At 40.8% G+C, this 21891-nt stretch overlaps 1 protein-coding gene across 4 annotated transcripts in view; it reads left to right on the top strand.

Annotated features, from left to right (window-relative positions):
- LOC117240024 (band 4.1-like protein 4) overlaps positions 1 to 21891 on the top strand; it is a 63662-nt gene that overhangs the window by 3251 nt on the left and 38520 nt on the right. For all 4 annotated transcript variants that reach the window (XM_033505868.1, XM_033505869.1, XM_033505867.1 and 1 more), the window contains one exon: positions 5462 to 5655. In XM_033505868.1, the coding sequence (XP_033361759.1) occupies positions 5542 to 5655 (114 nt within the window). In that variant the 5' untranslated portion in view covers positions 5462 to 5541. The remainder of the gene's footprint in view (positions 1 to 5461; positions 5656 to 21891) is intronic.

Consider the following 21891-nt stretch of genomic DNA (forward strand, 5'->3'; position numbering starts at 1 on the left):
ACTTAACCGCCATTTGGTATCAGTTGATCATCAATCGCATAAAGTGACCGTTCCTCCCGAATAAAAATCGCGAATTGAAAAGGATAAAGAAGAGCGAGAAGCGAAATCGAGGCCGGCGCTCTATCGTTGCCGATATTTACACAAGAAATTGCAGCTTCGTATCGGTTAACTGCATCAGTTTCAAGGAGCTTGTTTCGTTTAACGACTACACGGCATGTAGGACGTCGCAACCAACGGAACAAAGTAATCGTGACCGTGGTGTCCATTCACGAAATATCATTGGCTGAGCCCGAATTTCGTGAATCGAGAAGGAGAACGAGCGATTCGAGCTTATTTCTTTCCTTTCTTTTTTTCTTTTCTCTTTCTTGTTCTGGAAGGGTATCGTGTCACAGTCGAATAGCAAAACGGACGCGTTAATCTAACAAGGCACGCCCGTCTGCAATTAATTCCGCAATAAGGGGTAACCGTGTGGCAATTTGTTAAGCTTCGTCGGTTTCTATTATCCCGGGTCAGATTCGGGAATTCTGGATACAAAACCTGTTTCACCGATGCATCGAGCAAGACATTGGAGCTCGCGTTCGCCAGGGTTCAACGGCACTCGCCACAGTTCGGCACATTGAACAGACATTTTTCACCGCGATACGAGGACGCGAGGTGTACCTTGGTCTCTTGACCTTCTGCCGGAGCGACTTGTCACGGGCGTCTATCGCTCGAAAGTTTCTGCTTCTACGTGACGGGAAACAATTACATTCGTCGCCACAGAGAAACGATAGACGGCCAGAACCACACCTGACCTTGATTTCTGTAGATCTATTACTAAAAAAAGATATAGGAGAATATCAGTCTTAGGCAGTCGCGTTTAGAAACGTAGGCGTATTTCGTTAGGAGAAAGTACTATACGGTTTGGATAACGAGGTACCAAGACTGGGTGATGGCTGATTGATTAAGGTTAGGCATCGACGATAACACCTCAAATTAATAGGTCGACTTTTCAGAAGGAATTTTAATAGTTTGATGCGGCTAAAAAAATAATATTGATTTCTTAATTGCTACGCGAGGATTATTCTTCTGTCAACTTTATGTTCGTATGAATACTTTGCGTGAAGCGAGCGAGAGTGTAACATTAACGTCAGAGTGGTTTGTTATGTTTAATTCGCAGCATGATCTCGTGGATATCGGATTAATTTTAATATGTTAAAGTAGCAGACTCGATTCGTATGTCTGATCGACTCGAGTGACCTGATTCTTACCACACGATCAAAATTCAAGCAACGAGCTTCGAAAGTCTCGCAATATTCTTTCCCAACCCCATCAGCTTCAACGGCCGTTTTGCAAAAATCCACGCACAATAACTTATCTTGATTGTACGTGAAAGACACTAGATTTCAGCTGTGTTCGATTAGAATTCGACATCGAGACGCTGGTACGCGCGGCGTGTACGAACGAATAAAATAATTCATCAGGCGGCGTGACAGCGGTGAACGGCGTCAGCTAATGAATAATACGTGAACACGTTCACAAAACCGCGACGATCGCGGCGAGACGATGGCGCGAGCCAGGAGGAGAACGCACCGAGGGTGCAATAGCACTCGGGAGCGTGAACGCGTTACCAGAACCTAGAAGGCTACTTTCCAAACGACAGGATACCTTCGGCATTCAAAGCTTCTCTGGAGAATGCGAAGCACGAACCATTAATTTTCTTAGCGATTCGTCGAGCGTAGGGACATTCTTCTCAAGGGTTGATATATTGCGCGCTGCGCCGGTCAACGTTCACGCGTAATTTTTAGTTGAGTCCAGTTTCGAAGAAGGGGATGGACAGAGAGATAGCAGACCGAAGAGAAAAGAGAGGAAAACAGCCCTCCTACTGTTTACGAACGTTCTTTCTCGAATCGAAAACCAACCACTCGAACATTGTAAAACGAACGGACAAATATTCAATTGCAAATCACCGCGATTGAAATACATTGGATGGATGGCGAAGTGGTCGGAGTCTCGCGGCGTAATTTTGCGCCGGCTTAATGAGTTTAAATATTTAAATTGCACCGACGTGCCAGTCCAACGGGAAAGAAGTTCTTCGATGATTTACCCTCGCCTATATACTGGCGCATTTATCAATACACCCTTGGATCCTTTTTGCAGTGTACTCACGATGCACTCGCGGCGTACATGCACTCATCATGGCGCGGCGCGGCGCGGCGCAGCGGCTACCTTCGCTTTTTAATCGGTTCGTTCGGCCGTGCATCACCGTGACCTACGCGAATAGCGTCGCGATATAAATAGCCTGAGACAATGAGATACCGTATCGTGAATATGTTCTGGCTGAATTGCAATAATGGTGTGTGCTTTCGGTGTCTTGGTAACCGGGTTTCATGAGAGATGCATTGTGTTGAAGAGCTGTAGGCGTTTCGATTTTAAACGAGACTGAAAAAGTCGTGGACTAATGTTTTAACGTACCTTTAGATTTTAATAATTCATGTAATTTTGTAGTTTTATATATACAAGTATTGAAGGTATCAGACTGGAAATTTAATATAAAACGTATAAAGTTATACCGTAAACCTCGTAGGTTTCGAAGAATTCAAAGTACCGTAACTTTTCCCCTAATTTACTATAATTGGATCAATGTTTTTATTAAAAAAAATTACTTTCCTTTAAATCGATGATAATGCAACGATCGTCACACTTTATATTACGTGCTTCAAACGTTTTAAAATATGTACAATTAAACTCGCAACGTCTTGCGACGATCACCAACTTCTGCAACTCGTTTCCTGCTTCTGGCTTTGTATTAATATTTCCATCGATAGTTAAATATATTCCATCGATAAATATGGAACACCCGCATCGCGATAGCGAATGCCGCCTCTCATCTCCATATCGATTTCCTTGGCTCCAGGAGGTTTTGCTTGCTAGTAAATTTTTTGCAGCCTAGCAACCAAAGTGGAGATGCATGCCAACAGGTCTCAAAGCGATGGTATTTTAAGTGACAGCCACTCGTATAGTATTAGCGCGCGTACATACTACATACACGTGGGTTACCGCACGGATGAGCGCGCGTCGAATAGTCAGGCGATCGTATTCGAGATGTTACTTACGTCGGAACTATGAGCTAACGGTACAGACGAGTAGCCGAACGGCGAGTAGCGAGCTGTTTACGATTTTTTTAGAGCCAGAGTAAGAAGCACACCTCGCGGTTCGAGGCGTTGAAGATAAATTTGTGATCGTCTAGTTATAGTGGATCGGTTATGCTCAGTATTGTTGTCCAAACTTTGCCAGTAAAATGATTCGCCGATTCTATCTATTGCCTTTTGCGTCAAGATTTTTTTTCTAAATTCTGTTTTTGCTGCAACGACAATGCGCAGCGTTAGTATCGTTAATCACTATCGCACTAAACTCATAAAAAAAATTATGTTACATCTTGGGTCTCTTCCCTGTAATAGAATCCCACCTGTCGCATTGGATTAAAAAAATTATCTGAATGATTATCGGAGACCTGTTGGCATACGTTCGAGAGGATTTCCAATTGAGAGCATTTTCTCGGCCGGTTCACGTGCTGCTAGTTTGGCTCGTGTATAAACCAGAAGACGAATAATTGATATTCACGTTATTCTATTTCGTTGATTTATCGAGTAATTTAATTGATAAGTTGATTTTCACTACAGCACGCGAATATTTAGTTTGGCGGAGGATCGACGTTGGCGATACACATCGGCGGCATGTTTGAATCTCAGAGTTGTATTTCGGTGTTCGGTACGTTTAACCGAGTTGAAACCGGCTGGCACTGTTTCAGCTGCGCCGCTCCGCATCGTACGGATTTTACACCGCGTCGCCACGATATTTGTTACTTGAACTTGTTATGTAAATAATGTTTATAGCGCAGTATAATTATGCGCGGGAAAGAGGCGTGCATAAATTTGCTTGATATACTTAAAACGAATGCGTCGATGGAGCAGGCCGTTTCGAGATTTGTGTACCGTAGAAATTTGCATTGTAGATAATTTATCGTGCTTAGCACGATCGCGTGATGTATCTTAATGGTATGGAAGCAGTTCTCACTTTAAAACACCTCGTTGACTTTTCATCGGACCTATTTTTTTGTGTTGTTTTCGCGGAAGGACTTCTCGATGTTCGCCTAGGTTCTAGATGGTGGTTGTCGTTTTAAAGAAAAAGGAAGATCGAACGTTGCAGGAGACGAAGTGATCGAAAAATCAACTTTTCCTCTCAGCAACTTTCGATCTTCCTCGGTTGTGTCTGGATGTCATAAATCACGAAATCAATTGCACCGAGCCAATCATTCTACTCTTATACGCGTCTTTTTCGACCACGTTTTGAACAGAGATGTAGATAATTCAACTTCGTTTCATGTCCTCCTTTCTCTATTCCTACTCTTTTTCCTTCGCTTTTTTCCTCGTTTTCTTCTTGTTGTTCACGAAGTCGACTCTATTAGTCGCACAAGCGTGTCCCGTTCATGGATCTTATGGAAGACACAAGATAAGTATCTATCTGATTAACGATCAGATCCAGCGATATCCTCCTGGTGACTGATCAACGAGTCAGTTTTCTTTTCGACCAACCTCCGCCATACGAATCGTTAGGCCATCGAGCCTGACGCTTTTGCGATTCGTTACTGTTTCATTATTCTATTGTCGCGGTGGACATGTAATTCCCTTAGGTTCAAAAGCATTAGTTAATTCGTCCACTTATTCATTCATCGTACGGGGCAATTTTAATTGGTTTCGTTGAACCTACGCCCATTGAACTCGCATTTGAAGAACTCCGAACGTTTTCAGGTTTGCTTCATTCATCGCTCCGAATTGCAGTGAATTATTCGTCGGATATTAGTTTATTTCGTTTATTAATTGTATTTCTTATTTTAACAGAACAAGCATTGAACAAGTATTCTGGTACTGCAAATATATTGATATTATAACTGAGTTAGTATTTAATAAATGATTATTCGAGCGTGTTAGATTTAGTCATTGTGTGTTATGTATTAACACGGTGAAAACTTATTTCAGGGGAATGTAATATAGATAGAAAATTGTAGTCTTAGTGAATGATTGCGATACAATTTATTTACAACGGAGACACCTTCCATTCGTCATTTTTTTGTAATTGAAATATAAATTGATCATTTACATTCGTTAAAATTTCAACGAATTCCCATTATTACTTCTAATATTTGATTAAACCGATTTTTACTTTTCGTTGTATTTCAAAGATCTATTAATTATTTTAAGTATAAAAATTAATCCTACGGAGGCTGTATTCGATCGAAAAATTATTCGTCCCTTTTAAAAAAGGACGCGCGTTACTAAGCGCGTAAGGGTTAAATGTCTCGCAACTCTGGTCTTTGGTTCCCCGAGATTAGATCGATTACATCGTGTTCGTCTGCATCAGTGTATACGAGCTGCAACGGCGATAGTTTTGATCGGATTACAGCGTCGTCCTCATCTTTCAGGATGACCGAAACCGATGAGCGGATGAACGAGTAAAGCCAGGAAGGAATCACAAGGGAAACGAGGGCTGCCGAAGGAAGAGATGGTGGTGGAGTGGCTCTGCCCTGGACTTCGGCCGGCCGGAAGCCGTAGGCCCCGTCTTCTTCATTGCAAAGTGATACTTCTCGACGAACACGAACTACTGCAAGATGTTTTGGTGAGTTGCTATCCGATCTTTTGTCTCTTTTAATTAGAATATTCATTGACTTGGATTTCGATGGATACCCATTAATGCCCTTCCGCGAGCTTCATCTATTTACGATAGCGAGTAAGTACATGCATTACGATCTCACATGTGTTACGACTACATCGTTAAATTATTCTTACGAGAAATTAATCGCGTCTTTTTATGCACAACTTAGTAACAGCGCGCAGAAATTTCGTACACCCACGCTTAGGCCTTTTCTGGCAATAGAAATCAAGTATATAAAAGGTGGGTAGGCGATGTGGGCGAACTTGTGTCGCAAACGTGTGTTCCTTTTCGCGTATACCTTTAACAATAATTTTATGTCCGACAAAAGTGTCTTTTTCGTGCTGAAATCAAATCGCGATACACAATATCCCTTAACACTGTGGTTTGCTCTACGGACAAGCTAAATTAGTGTAGGTACTGAATAAAATTACCATCTTACATTTCTCAATTTTCTTTGAAGCCTTGAAGCATATGAGAAAATTTGTCGTACGAGTGTACTCAATGAAAGAATAATATTATAAGTGGGGTAGTTATTATATTATTTTTAGAATCATGAAACAGAGGAGATGCATATGTTGTACGTGTAATAATTCGCTACATTACATATTTCCAGCATAGCATGATTTGAAGCATAAAATATGACTTATCTTTAATTTTATCCATTACTATTAACAAGATAGATTCCGCCTGATATTATTAATGCTTGAACGGGACTTCGGACGAACTACTTCATGTTAACATGATGAAAATACGTTATTTCACGTTATCTCCTTAATATAACATGGAATGTTGCAAGCAAATTACACAAGATTCTAAAAGGCAGGAAGGTATTCCAATTACGTTCTGAACGTTTCCTGTTTCCCGGGGTTTAAATGCGTTTCGTAAAAATAGTAAATAATTTTCAAGAGACCCCGCTTTATTTCAGTATTTAAGAGCTCCATCACCAAAAGTGGGCAATATTCGTCTATTTTAGAATGACTATCAGTTCATGGGGCAATTTCGCACAGACGCGTCACGTAATGAACATGGTGTTAATTGTTGTTTCGTAATTGTCTATCTGCTACAGATATTCTCTTTCGATATGCTTTACCTGACTATCTGGCACTTTCATCGATGAAAGTGATATTTCCTCACATCACAAGAATTAAATAAAATTGTTGTTTTTATCTGAGAAGTGGTACGTTATTACATCAGAATTCGTAAATTTCCCGTGTGATAAAATATAAAGTTTGTTACTCTGGTTTGTTGGATTGTTTTGATTGAATCTGTGACTTAATATTTTAGAATAAACATAGTGTAGGAAATAATGTGACAGTGAGAAAAAATGCGGTAATTCAGAAAACGGAATGTAATTTTTCTTTGATTCTCATTAGCGCATTAACCGTTTGATGAATTTTTTTTAGCGAATACGTTGAAATCTTAACGTTAGTTTGCAAAAAGGTGTAGAGTATTAAGTAACGGATGTTTTGCTAACTGCATAGGTTACATACTTTAATTGCATGAGTAGTCAGAGGAGAGTCGTATATTTTTTGCTACTGGTGCTCGATGCAACAATTTTCTATCTCCAATATTTCATGTTTAGAAAGGTCTTCAACAGCGTATTGCGTTTAATAAAAATTTGATTATTTAACGGTTCCCCCAATTCTCCCAATAATAAGGCATAAAAACATTTTTTGTCTTAAACGTATAATATTTTTAACTTAAACATTTATCAGTCTTATAATACGCGTAACAATGTGGAAAATGTACATTTATTCGCTATTTATTACAGGTGTAAAACGATTAACGTATCTGAATATTGCCGTGTGCTATACATCGATAATAATTATCGATATGCCCATCACGTACGCTCATTAAGGGGAGCGAAATGACTGGCGCTTCTTTCGACGGAACATGCCGATTTAATAAATGTCTCAATTCTGATAGGAATTCGCAAAGAATCAACCTACAGCCATTTTGTAAATCGTATTATTTATATCAAGTAATACACGATAAAGCATAACTTACATTTAAGAATTATCAATTTATGTCGATTATAATTACTAAGCCATTTTCGATAAAAGAAGTCTCATTTGTAGATTTATTTTGATAATATTAAATTTTCTAGATTTCTAGCATTTGTGAACAAAATTATTTCGAGTTTGTTGCTCAGTGCTATTTCTGGATAGTTATGTGGCATATTATTCTAATCGTATTTTCTGCTTCTAAAATACCAAAATTACTGTTAGCCAATATACATCGGCCAAAATAACAACATCCACAAATTACTTTGAATCTCTCATCCAATAATTTTTTCTATATTGAATATTTCATATAGACTCACGACAAAAATACCGATCCTTTCAAAGATTCATCGTCGATCGCGAGCAGGATACCCGGTCATAAAACAGGTCACCTCACGCATTCCATATTTCATCGTCGCGGCAATTGCGCGCGCGAAGCACGCCCGCACCGCGACCAATTCTACGCACAAATCATCGTCCGAAATTTAACGCCACGACCTACTATAACACGCCGGAGGCAAGAACGCAGAGCAGCAACGCACCCGTGTTGCACACGTTTCTCCGTCGTTACGCGTCACGCTAAAAACCTCTCAGACACGCCACGATTCAATCTTCCTGCGTGGCGTACATGCAAGTACTTACACAGCAGTGAATGTCGCCTTTTCAACGAGCGTTGAGATTGTGCACTTTTGATACGCTTTCTTGTAAATTTTTTGGATGAATCGAGAATACAAGATGTCGAAGTAATTTAACGCGTTTAACAAGTTTACAAAGTAAAAGCTCACCATCAAACTAACCATACAGTTTCGCTTCGCGATTAAATCAACATTGGACCAATCATTCGCATCTTTTCATTCAAATGTGAAAAAAGTCCTTTCCAATTGGAACTTGAAAATTTCGACTTATATCGTATATTGCATTTAAAAACTGTCTTATAAAATGTTCGGGTAGCTCCTCGATTACTTGAAAGTTACTCAACGTGGTTTAAAACATATATACATTTTAAATCATATTATCTCTTGTGATTGTGCATTTTGGCGAGGATTGTGGACAACGATCGACGACGACCACCATCGATTGTACGTAGAGAAAATGTGGAATTATCGATCGTAATTGGCCAACTCAGTGATCATTAATCGAAGGCCACGGTGGGCAGTTAAGGATGGTTGTTTGTTGGTGTGCACGGGTCAGATCGGTCGGAGAACGAAGACCCGACAGCCGGAGGCTCTCTTTAGTTTTATTCGGTGGCAAATTAACGGCCGTTTGGCGCGTGGGAGAGCGAAATCCAGCGGATAAACTGGCCGACGAAGGTTTATGATTTAATGATGCACTGTGATGCGGCTTAATTGCCATCAAGATTGCACCGGTGGATGTCGGTTATTGACGGTTTCGATGTTCATTGATGTCTGTATCCGCGAGCACGGTATGCCACGAACCCAGACTTAAAACCTTTTTCATTTACTTTATTCATGGTTAATCTTGTGGAATGGCCTCTCTTTACTCTTGGCTTACTCTTTACTCTCTTGGCTTTATGATTCAAATCTTCGACCGGTAGTTGTTCGGTTTCGTACGCTTCCGAATGTTGATTGTGAGATTGGACAAAAAATAGAGTAGATCTTAATTTTTAATTTCAGCCGTTTCATCAACCATATTGTACAAAATTCGAAAGGGATGTTTTACGGTGAAGTTTGAATTTATTAATATACCAGGGGTTCCCTTTTTTATGTTATTACGTTGCCGTTTTAAAGTGAATATTTGGTAATAATCATGTTAATAATTATTATGTAGAAACTGTATAATCGATGACACTAATTTTCATAAACCTACAAACCGATTTATTTGCTCTTCGAATGATTCGAAGTCGACGATTTGGTACACCGCGTAGATATTGCATCGCGTAACGCACAAGGGTTTCGTCCAATAATAACCAGTAGTCTTCGTTGCTGGGAGATATTGGCTCTTGCTAAATTCATTCATGCACCCGTAATCTATAGCAGATATACGCCAAGTTGATTTACATTCAAAAGGACACCCTTTCACCCACGTCCCTTCGTAAAGCATCGTCAGTGGTTCCCGATACCGGTATATTTTCGACGATGCTATCACGCGATGTTAGAGTAAGTGTTAAGGAAATTCGAGGATTTGGGAATACAAATTATTGACTATATTTCCCACACAACAGTTATACATCTATATTACTCTCCGAAGAACGTCTTGCACGCACGCTGGTCGCCAACCGACTCTCCTAGATTCTTCTAACATCTGGCAATAGTCTTTTGTCTCTACTAAGACCTTGACGCCCTCTAACCCTTACACACACACTCTCATGTACAGTGTAAATGTATCACTTCCCTAACAGTAAGCCTGCCAGCATTACGCGGCATTGGACGCGCCTCTTTCGCGGCGATCCCATAGTCCTCGAATCGCGGTTTCGCGTCTCCGTCCGTCATTAAACGCACGCGAAACGACACTTAAAACCGGCTATTACTTTGCTACTGATTGACACACCTACTATAAGGCTCGATTCACAATAGCCTGCTTGCCAATCCTGACAGAAAGGTAGGTCGTTGTTCCGAGACCGAAAGTAATTTCCTTTTCACGCGAAGATTGATTTCGGAGGAACTACATATTTGAATGGTATTCGTGTCGGCTGCGAATATTTTCTGCAATTGATATCGAGGATCAAAGATTCGTGTTAGCAATTTCTTTCGCTGCATTTGACGCAAAACGACAGGCTTGCCTTACAATTTGCTCTTATCTCGAATATGCAAATACAATCGTCGTTGAAATTGCGTTACTGTACCAATTAGAAGGGTTTTCCTACAAATATATATGTTTACATTTTGATTTCTCGCTTCAGATTTTGATAATTTAGATCCTTTCCTTTGAAATTGGTTGCTTTCCTATCTCGATCTTTGGGTATTATGCATATCAAATATGAAATGCCAATGGTGTTCGTTACATAGAAATAACCTGTAAGTTATAGATGTTCCCGAACAACGCTAAAATGAGAATTCCATACTTTACTGCATAATTCAGCGTTTTATGAGTGTAACAGAAAACATGTCGATAACTTAAGTCCCATTTTTATACCTGTATCTAGGATGATTATTTCTGCTTAAGGTGACGCGAAAGGCATTAAAAATGTTACTTGTACGAGTAATAAGGTGTGATCAAATTCTTATCAGTTTCTTTGTCTTTTATTGGTTGTGTTCAACGTCTCGAAACTGGTTCTTGTTCGACACTGTTCTCCTTGGTCGATAGTTGTCGCATCGTTAAATGTGAATCGACCTTAATTCCCTGATTCCTGGGCGCATCGTTCGTGAAATGTAAAACATCGTGTAGCTCACGGCATCACAACCATGCGGTCGGGTCATTAAGTCCAAGACACTTCGCGCACGTAACTGCCCTATTATTCATTCTAGCCAGCGCTGTCTATCAGACGCTGGTTTCAGTTTGCCCAGGGAACTTCGTTGCTTGTAAATTATCCCTGCATTCGCGACTTCCTTTAATTAGATATCGCGAACGTAACGTCAAAAGTGGAAACATCGTTCGACTGCTCGACAACCGAAAGATGTTCCAACAATTTGTAACGATAGGCGGGTTTAGAACTTGTTAGATTTATCTACTACTTCCAGCTTGTCCGTCAGTGTGTAATGTATTCGTCACGATTTATCGCTGGACAAATAGTGTCTCGTTAAGGAAAGTCCACGAACTCAAAGTTTCGTGTCTTTTAAATGTTGAAGGTACCTTGCTTCATCGAAGCAATTCACTTATTTCAGGATGATATTTTTGATCGTTCTTTCTAGTGATTTGTAGTGGGATCGATCTATATGGGAACGATCGTACAGCTAGAAAAGATTGACGTATAAGCTACAGTCATGCTGTGTACGATGTATAATATAAATGTAGTTCATAATTTGTACCAAATATTCAAAGTATAATAATTGCTCATAGAATTTTTCACCTTTACGTATACAAAGAATATACGCTAATGCTAATAATTGTATCCTCTCGATAAAAATCGAATATCGTTAACGCGGTAATCGATGGATTAAAGAGATTAATCGATCTCAAATATTCAATCAATTGCTGATTAGTATTTCAGCCGACTCTGGGCAGCGGTGGCTAATAAGTGACTCGATTTATAAAATGTGGAGAGAAATTTGTCATCATTGGTGCGGTCTAATTGCCTGCTAGTGTGCGCGAGCGTTCACAAATTGATATTCAGCGAATCAAGACGTGCGCACATCGATATTCTTCAAAGGCGAGTTTATACCACGAATTAACCAGCTCTTAGCAATCGATCAGCGGTAATCGAGCATTTTACGACGGCGGACGTTAATGACAAACAAGAAACACGTGTTACACCACTGCCAATACACAGCTACGCTACCACGAACAAAGTGTTACTTACTTATCAGCCGGAAGTAGTATGTTATACTGCCGTGTATTGTGGTGCAATTAAGAGAAAAAAATACGCCTGCCTACGCGCTTCATCATTCACTCGTCTAAAGACTGACTTCTGACTTTCCGTCCGTGGTTACGCGAACGAGATACGACGTATATAAAATCTAGAAGTAATTAACTCCGCTCTCAACTACGCTCCGCGTTCCAGCGCAATAATTACGGGTCCCTCTTCCGAATATGGCAAAGTTCATTTTGCGCATGTGAAAACTTTTAAAAGAGCCGACCTTTGGATAACGTCTAATAATTTAAGGAAAAGAATTTGATGTTTCCAGTTGTTTCTATGAACCATGACATTCGGTAAACAATAATACGGTTTTTCCCAATAGGAGACCAAATATCTTGCAGCTGAAAATTTATATGGCACGAAACATCGTTTACCTTGCTATTTTTGACGCACCTTGGTATGTAACCAATGAAACAATGCACCGCGACCTCAAGATACCCACCGTCAAAGAGGAAATAGCAAAATATAGCGACAGATATAGCAAAAGAATCAACAAACACCGAAACCCCCTAATCACTGGACTACTCGATACGACGGATCAGATTCGGAGGCCTAACCTAACCCCAACCTAACCTAAACGTTAGATTCATTTAATTATCCAAATTAAGCATATGCACTAACTTATAATACTTATAAATTATACCTATCTATAATAAGTATTAACTTATTGTAAATAAACAGCCATGTCACTGCGCCACGCCAGAAAAATTACTGAAAATTCTCAACGCGAGAATTGATTGTAATTTCAACAAATAAATAAAAAAAAAAACCTTGCTATTTCGTATTACAAAATGGGAAATTCAAGAATTAAAATTACTTTATGTATTTCCTTCTCAAATTAACGCGCAACTTATGCTAGATTTTCTCAATCTTCAGTAACCGCTGTCATCAAAACCACTCCGACCGAAGTTGCGCGTTCGGCATCTCGCTACCTATTCTACACCGATCGTTTATTTAAAAAGCAATCACAATAATTAAATATACCGGAATCGGTATATCAGGACTCCCGTTAAGCGTTCTAAGTTCATAGCGCGTCAGAATCGAAAGAATTTGACGCGAAATTGCTGCTCTAACGGCGTTTCCCGTTCTTGGCCAAGAAACCATGACCGGTATCGCGCAGGTAAGAGCGAGTCGTATTAAATCGGTTGCTCGAAGATTGATATTCATCGCGTTGTCTGGGGAGGGTTCCACTAGTCCTGTATAAAGGATCTGTTGACCGCCGCTCGTGAAACGTCTCTAACTAATTCTAATTAATGCGCTTCGAGTTGCGCTCCTATCTACCACCTATTAATTCTTACTTCTATTTTAAATTTACACTATTACTTTTATTATTAATTATCAACTATTACCTATAATTATAATCGTCCTTTCTTGCGATGTAATGCTTGCTGCTGTGGCCCGGCTCGGTTTGGCTTGTCTCACTTCAGCGCGATACGGCGTGGCGTGGTGGCGTTTTCGCGATCCATGGCGCGAGCGTCTCACGCAACAACGATTATTCGTAGGGCCCAGTTGACCGGAAAACCGGAGAGAACGTCCTCGTACAGAAGATTGAATCGTGAGCATTGTATGACAGATATTAATGATTCGAATACCTTCTATGAAAGGGAAAGAGTAAACGTTTTAATAAACCCCTAAATTTGATAAATCGAGAGTCTTAATACAGAAAAGTGTAGTCGATTCGAATCTTTAACACTGATCTTGTATTTATTGCACTTAAACAATATAGCTGATCGTGAAGCTGTCTTTGTCGCAGTTATAGAAATTATTGTGAACTAGCAAAGTTCCACATACGATTGCAACAAATGAACTTACAGAAAGAAATCATCGGTTTTTCGATAATTGATAATGGGTTGATTAATTTAATGTTCGAGAAGCTCAATATTTTATTGAATCTCACTCTTTTAATATATACAGTAAATTCTAGTTTCAAATACGTTTACAATCGTTAAAATAATCAAATGTAGGTAACAGTACCTCTATTTTTCGATTGACCGTGCCTTCATTTAATCGTGACTGGTTGATGGCTAGGTGGATGCGAGACTATTGATCGCGTGTAGCTAGGCTAAATCAAAGTCGTGCATAATCACGCAGGAATGTCGTACTTATCGGCGGACGTTCGGTTTCATTGAACTCGCGCGCGACTCTAATCGAGACAGGAAAGAAGAAGCGCGTTCTCCCGTGGATATTTAAAATATTGCGTAATGCGGCGTGACCGGATGAGAGCAACTCGTCGCGTTGTTCTATTTCTATTCAAGGAAGCTGTTGAACGGTGTCTCGATGATCGCAATCACGATCGTAAATGATTATACGAATGAGAAGATACGGGAAGATAATGATTTTGGTTATACGAGAGCTGGTGACCGTGGGAATGGTAGAACGGCAGATTGAAATTTGTGTTGTGGGAAGGTTAGTACGGAGGGGAAAGGAAATATTATATGGATGCAGGTAAGATGGGAAAATTAATGTATGCAGTGCTTTTTCTGTAAATAATCGGAAAACGAATGGATTGTTGGTGTAGCGTTTAATTGGAATCTGAATCTTTCCACTATGATAGTGAGTATATAGTATTCTTTTTTTACAGAACTAGAAATGTTTAAATCTAAATCAGGCGAGCTCGGTAGACAGGGATTGACTTGTCCTTCGTTGATTAAGAAGATCAAATCTCAGATAGTTTCGCAAGATGTACGAGAAAGAATCCGCTTTCTCTCCAAACGCGGGGATCATTCATCGAATAACCCGATCACTACTTAGTACCTCCATTAAGTTGGACAGACGAAGCAGTCGTGCCGTCATCGTTGCCGCGTTATAATTTCAACAATATTTCGTTTGGCTGCGGGTTTGGTTGAACGAAGCTCACCTCCCGTGACCAGAGGCTAAGTCAGCGGTGGGTTATGGGTGGCGCAGCACGAACAAGGGACGTACGTATCATGGAGGTACCCGGGGCACCTTCTTCTTCTTCTGGCTGGTCTGTTATTAGGCGATATACTAAAATTGGTGGGCCACTTCCCCACGGGGCAACCCCGTAACTCCCTCATCCACCCTGCACACTAATTCACGCGGCTTTTAACTTCGGTTTCTTTCTCCTTCGTTCAGTTCGTACCTTTTCCGTTCCCCTGGCGAACATTTTGCTCTCGAATAGCCAGCCACGGATTTCAGCATGGACACGTGTGCGTTCGTGTAAGCGCGCAACCGAGCGAGCAGTCCACCGCCAAACATTAAAAACGAGGAAATTATTGCCTAGAGAGGGAATCACCGTCTATGGGGGCCCGTACCGATTAACAGCGACCGTGAAAACTTTCGGAATGCTCCGCCGAAGGAGATCCCTGGAATGCCTTCCCTCGGGCTGTTAGAATGAAACGTTCGGTCGACCGGTGATTCTCGATTCGAAAGGGTAATCTTGTCTTTTGCCCGCTGAATTTTTCGGGAATAAAGTCCGCGACCGACACGAAACTTCCACGACAAGAGGAGATGTTTCCAAACCGTCTTCTTTTCCCTTGTTTTTTTATTTCTTGCGTTCTCTTCCATTTTTTTTTCATATGGTGGAGCGATCCTACCCCGAAGCAGCCCTAATTATGGGATATTCGACGATGGAATTTCGATCGGTTAAAAATATCTGGAATGGCTTAGTCGTGACGCTCAGCGCGATATTTTCGGTGCGTGTTTCCTACTGCGATATTCCAAGGCTTTGGTTTCTTTTTTTTAATAAATAACGTTCGAAAATTGTTATTTGGGAGGGAATATGTCGAACATTAAAATTAAAATGGTTATAAGATGTAATTCGTGTTTCTATGAAAAGTTCGAATTCAAAAATTTAGAATCGTGAAATAATTAAGTTAAAACATGTTTGAGATAAAAAAATAAAAATTTTTAAAGTGGCTAAATACGAATGATACTCGATACTAACAGTCGGATATCAGGCAAACACGTTTTACATATTCGCCAGGTATAATTTATGCGATTCGAAGCAACTTCACTCCCGGGTGGGAAATACGACTAATTTAAACGTTACATGGGATAAATACGTTATATTATGCGTTACATCGAGTTTCATGAATATTTCATTACTCGTGTGTATCTCTGCACTGGCCGACTACCCCAAGCGTGAACTATACGTACGAGTAAATATCCATTGTACTTTTTATGCCGTTTTATAGGATTTTTATCATGTTATTGCTACATTCGTCTCTGATCGTTCTAACTGTTTATAAAATGTAAAGAGTAATAACGCGTAATTGTACACAATTAGTGCGCGATATTTTTTTAGGAAGAAGATGATAAGGGGTGGAGCATGTATCGATAATCTTCTGGGAAATTGGAAAGCATTACTAATCGAATATAGACACTCCATCACCATGTCTTGCTTAATTTCAAATTCAGACGAGTTAGTTCTGTTTTCGTTGGTAAACAACAATAAACCGAACAAACCGTAGCGTTGCAGTTAAATACAAACAAAAGTCCGATTGAGCCAAGTACAGATGCGAGCAAATTCTCTTTTCACTTGGTTCGAGGAAATGCCAACGTCAACGTTTTTCCCTTCGCGATGACAATCGCAAATTATGGAAATCGAAACTGGCGAATGGAAGTGCAACGAACAGACTGCGTTTGTTGTTTCGTGGCATTGTTTGCTGTAGCTCGCGGAATTTCCGCAAATAGTTCCCACGACCGAAGAAAATGAGGTTCTCGGTAGATTCAGTCTCGGAACGGGAGGATTTGTGCGGAACGAGCACGATGCTGTTTGCTCCGTTCGACAATTATCATCCTTCGAGGCATCTTCCATCCCCTCTGGCCCCGAGCGTTCACCCTTCGCTATCTAGTGACGGTCAACAAAAGAAAATTCGAGCGAGGTTGGTCCGGGAGACCAGTTGAACTTTCCTCGAGGAACATAATTTAATCAGCCCCGATTGGTTCGATTTGACTTTGCGTTAATCCGTCGGACGAAAGTCATCGAAGAATCGTGTTTCAACAAAAAGCGGAAGTTGGAGGCGACTACTCGCGAACCATCGAGTGGGGCAGGATAGGGGTGCATAAAGCGCGAATTACGGACAATAGAAACCTCGTTCCTCGAATTGCGACGGTGCTGTCTCTGCCGAACTTTCCAAGCGATTTTCGTCCATCCTTTTCCGTTTCCGGGTGACGTCTGGAGCGACGATCCTGATAAAAGTTTCTCTCTACGGTGAAATTGAAACCAGTCTAATTATACCCGTAGATCGCTCTCGTTCTCGTCCCCCCTCAATCCCCTGCGCCTCTCCACGCTCTGTTATCCTCGTTTCCCTTTCACTATAGATGCAGGTATATATTAAATTCACTGCCGATGAATTTGTTCTGAAAGGGAGGAATGGTCGTTAAAAAAAAATTCCCTCGTTACGCGTTCGCCAGGTCCCTCGACTATTATATTATACATGCCGGGCGAATTTTAAACTTGAATGACTTGATTGGGGGATATTCGGAAAGAAATCGAGTTACCAATTCTTTTTTTCTTCGTTTTTTCCAAAGTGTTCAAAGGCTGCCTCGTGACGACCTTTCAACAATGAAAGGTCTCAGGGATTAACGAAAGAATACAGCGATGGCGTTTGAGTAACAATCCTAAGTTCTCGTGTAAAAAAATTTGGTCGTCGTTTCTTTGATCGATTAATGTCGTTCCAACGAGCACGCGTAAATATAATTCCATAATACCTGTGTTGCGATCGTATCTTTTCTCATAGGTCAAAATTTCTAGTGGACTCGATCGATTCGATAAATTTATGGATAGCTATGACAATAGATGTCAATAATTTATTTCACTCTCGTATGGAACGCGAGGATAATTTAAAAAATCATTGAATTTTTTAACATGTTGTTAGTGTCGAAGCATTGATAAAGTACAACGCAAATTTTAATCGAAGCTGCGCGAGTAAGTTACTTGACGAAAGTATCATTTCCTCTAACCGCGCTGAATGACTACGACAAGCTCGCCGAATGGAGGTTGTCAAGTCACACGGAGAAATACCACCGCAAGTAGTCCCACGTTTAAAAATTCTGAATCACACCACTTCCTGAAATCGATCGTTTTACCACTCGTCATTCAAGTCGCTAGCTATCGTGACATCTGTCCGTAGAAAGGAACGGCCCGACCAATCGGGATTCCGTCGTAGCATGTTTCGCAATCAATTTACGAGCTTATGCCCGAGCTTACTCACGGCGAGCCGCGTGTCGAACGCGCTGGAACTCGCAGTATGTCGGTGGAACACAGCAACCCACTGTCCACTCGATGAAAAAGGCGACGCGCGTATCCTGCCTCTGTCTTCATTCCGCTTATCGTTCCCGGGCGTAAACGCGGCGTATATTAATAGAGTTCCACGAGGGCCGGTTGCAAAAGTCTCGTTGTGTCGGAACGTCACCGCGATTACATCAATTTCAATTATCGGGCTACGTCGCGATGCTTGCTCCGTTCTGTTCGGTTTTCTGTTCTCGTGGAACGCGCACGGGTTCTTAGTTTCTTATTATTGAAGAGAAGCAGCAAGGATAGGAAGGAGGAACACGATAATGTACCTGGAGAGGGAGAGAGAGAGAGAGAGAGGGAGAGAGAGGAAGAGAAAAAGGAAAGGCAAGGATGAGCAAGGATACACTGCGAGGGAAAAGACCGAGAAAAGGGTAGCGTGATATCACGGATTATTAGAGCTGGAACGGTCGAGTCGTTCGGTTAGTAACCACGATACTTATAGACACTATTTCTCGCCATCGATATACCAGTATACGGTCGGTATCTTCCCGGTTTTATATCGCCGATCATAGAACCAGTCTCGCGTAACCGAACAGCCTGGAAGAATGGTCATGCGTCAAGATAATGCGACCGGATAAATGTAACCCTTTCCGGCAGAACCAGATATCGTCGATATACCGCTCCCGTGTCGTTGCCATCGCGCCTCTTCTGCTCGATCCGATCGAATTTGCATATTGTTTATCGCTTGTTCGGATATTAGAGCTGGTTAATGAGTGGCTACAGACGCTACGTTCCATGCATTTTGCGCCCCTGTTTCTGATTCATGAAGGATATCTGTACGGAGGAATCGTGGTAATGCGAGTAATTTGCTGTGAACATATTAAAAAGTGCACGTGCAATTTTATGATAATACCTTTTAGCAAAGGCTACTAAATATCGAGCCTTTTAAGGTTTTATAGGAAACGAGGGTGAAAATGGAATCGAAGGAACAAGATCGAGAAGTTTGTTCCTATTCGATTTACTTTCGACTCAGGATACGTTTATCTGAGATATAAATTCCTGTATGGGGTGTAGAAGGTTGACAAGAAATTAAATTAGGAAAATGGTTCACAAATCCTGCCTCGCTGTATCTCGGTTTGTATCACTTTTAGTGGATAGGACTTTTAGTTTCTATAAATTTTTCAACGCAATATGTTGTTTGTGAAACGAATTTTTCACCGCGATCTTTCTTTCATATCGTGCCATGCTTCCTTCCAAACAAAAACTTGCTCGTCTGATTTAGATGGGATAAAAAAAGGTTCGACCATGCGAAGGAACAAAATACGAATATTCCATAATGAAGAAACAATAGAACGGTAGAAGATAAAATAGGACGATAAGGATACCTTTATGAAACACGTCCGGTCAAGGGAAATTTCGTAGGTCTCGTTAGAATAATTTTCAAGCGTTCCGAGGCATCGTCCAATTACCTCCTATGACATCTCCCTGCAATTTACGTTCACGATCCGTGGCATCCGTAGAAGGCGAGCCTTCAACGAGGCCTGATTAGAAGAGCTCGCTCTACGTGCATTTCGCGGCCAATTCTCGGCAAAAGGAGCGGAGAAGTTCGCGTAGTTGAAACGACCGGGAATGAAAAGAAGGCGAGCCGGAAACATCTCTGAAGGGGATTTCTTCTTGGCTATCGGTTCGTTGAAATTTTCACTTTTCGAACAAGTTTCATACCTTTCCTTGGTTTCTTTTTTACCTGGAACCAATTATCTACGAGCAATGCTTATTAATGTAATTTACCAGAGGCGTAATCTCTTAAGGAGATAGTTTTTCTAGTGGGATCATTGTTCGCCAACACTTTTCATCGACGTTACTGCGGTCGTTTGCAAAAAGTAGCAACGACGTAAACGAGGAAGAGAGAAAAACCGGTCTGAAATTTTCTGCTTTGTTGCCCGGAGCTTTCGTTCCCTTCCGGCGAACGATGGGAGCATCGTTGTTTCGGATAATTTTTGTAACAAGCCGTAAAAAGGCCTTCCCCCCTCATTCTCCTTTTCTTTCTTCCTTCGTTTCATTTGTAGCTTTTCCGTTCCTTCCTCGTTTCTCTCCCCTTTTCTCTTCACGGTAGACGTATTGATTATTCAGATTCCGATTCGTTATGAATAAAGATCACGTTTTCAAGTAAACTCCCCCGTTTACGGGATGGCTCTTGTTGCTTGAGTGGTTTAAAAGTTTCGGATTTTTATATCTCCTGTTAGCAGCAGGGAAAGTTTGGTCGTTAAAGTTAACGAAAATTCTCTTTCTCTTGGGCGCAACAAACTGTAACGAAGCAGTCGAGCATCAGGATTCCTTTGTTCTTTCGCAAGATCGTAAATTCCTTTCTTTTACCTCGCGCAATTCGAATAATAAAAATATCTTCGAATTCGCCTTGTTGAAAAAATATTAAACAACGAATATGTACGAAAACTTTTTAGACTTAAATCTTTTTTACTTTGCATTTTTTCATTTTTGTAAATTAATGGCGAAATTAAAACTTTTTCCGCACGGAGTACTTCGTCAAAAGAACGCGTTATATACGAACGGCTCTTCTTGTCCTCAAGATGAGAGTGAATATCCAAGCAGAAGAAAGATTGAATCGTGCCTCGAAGTATTATTAACGTTGCTCACTGTACCTTCCTTGTGCTCTTTGATACCTTTAAAGCCATCGCTCTGGAGATGTCAAATGAAAGTCGCGACCAGCATTTTCACCGTGACAAGCTTTCTGCCTCGTTACTATTCTAATCTTTCTAATCTCTATCTATCTTTGCATAAGGTTCTTAAGGTCATCTTTTGCACTCCGAGATCAACAATTTTCTTCTTCGTTCGGGATTCTAAATTCGTGACATTGCAGTTCGTCTTGGTACACCAGTTGAAGGATATTACAATTTTCGACGTATATTTCCAATTTAAAAGTTTATTTATTATATTGTACCTTATTTCTAAAAATACATATTTGATTCAAAGGAACGTAATTTTTACTAGTTCCGAATTTAACGACTAAAAAAATATTTGTTACTTAGCAACATGCAGTCGCATATATATATGCAAGTCTCGCGGTAAACAAGAAGCAATTAAAAAGAATCGACGACCAGTCTAATTGTCATCCTCGAACGCAATTAAATCCCTTAATAATCGCCTGTTGACCATCGGTAATTCTTTGTTTTCTTCAAGAAATACATCACCAGTCTCCTCCAGTTAGGTCGTTTCTCGGGCGGTTACAGACGAGGAAGCAGCGATCAGCACTTTTTCTCGGAGCATCGTCGATGAGCTCCAACGAACTGTAACAGAGAACAAGCCAAGGTCAATTATCGCCACGGTAAAATTATACCGACCAATTGGCGTTACGCTGAATGTCTTCTTTCTGCGAGTCTGTAGAATGCAGCGAATCGCGATGGAAGGGGTATTCATCGAGAATTTGAAGGTTTCGTAGCTAAACTACGAGATTCTCCCGCGGAACGTCTGATTCGGGGGCCTCTGATTTGCGTTTACGTGTTCCGATT

This window comes from Bombus vosnesenskii, unplaced genomic scaffold (genome assembly GCF_011952255.1).
Source record: "Bombus vosnesenskii isolate JDL3184/JDL3185 unplaced genomic scaffold, Bvos_JDL3184-5_v1.1 scf7180000014535, whole genome shotgun sequence".
In the NCBI taxonomy this organism is placed as follows: Eukaryota; Metazoa; Arthropoda; class Insecta; order Hymenoptera; family Apidae; genus Bombus; species Bombus vosnesenskii.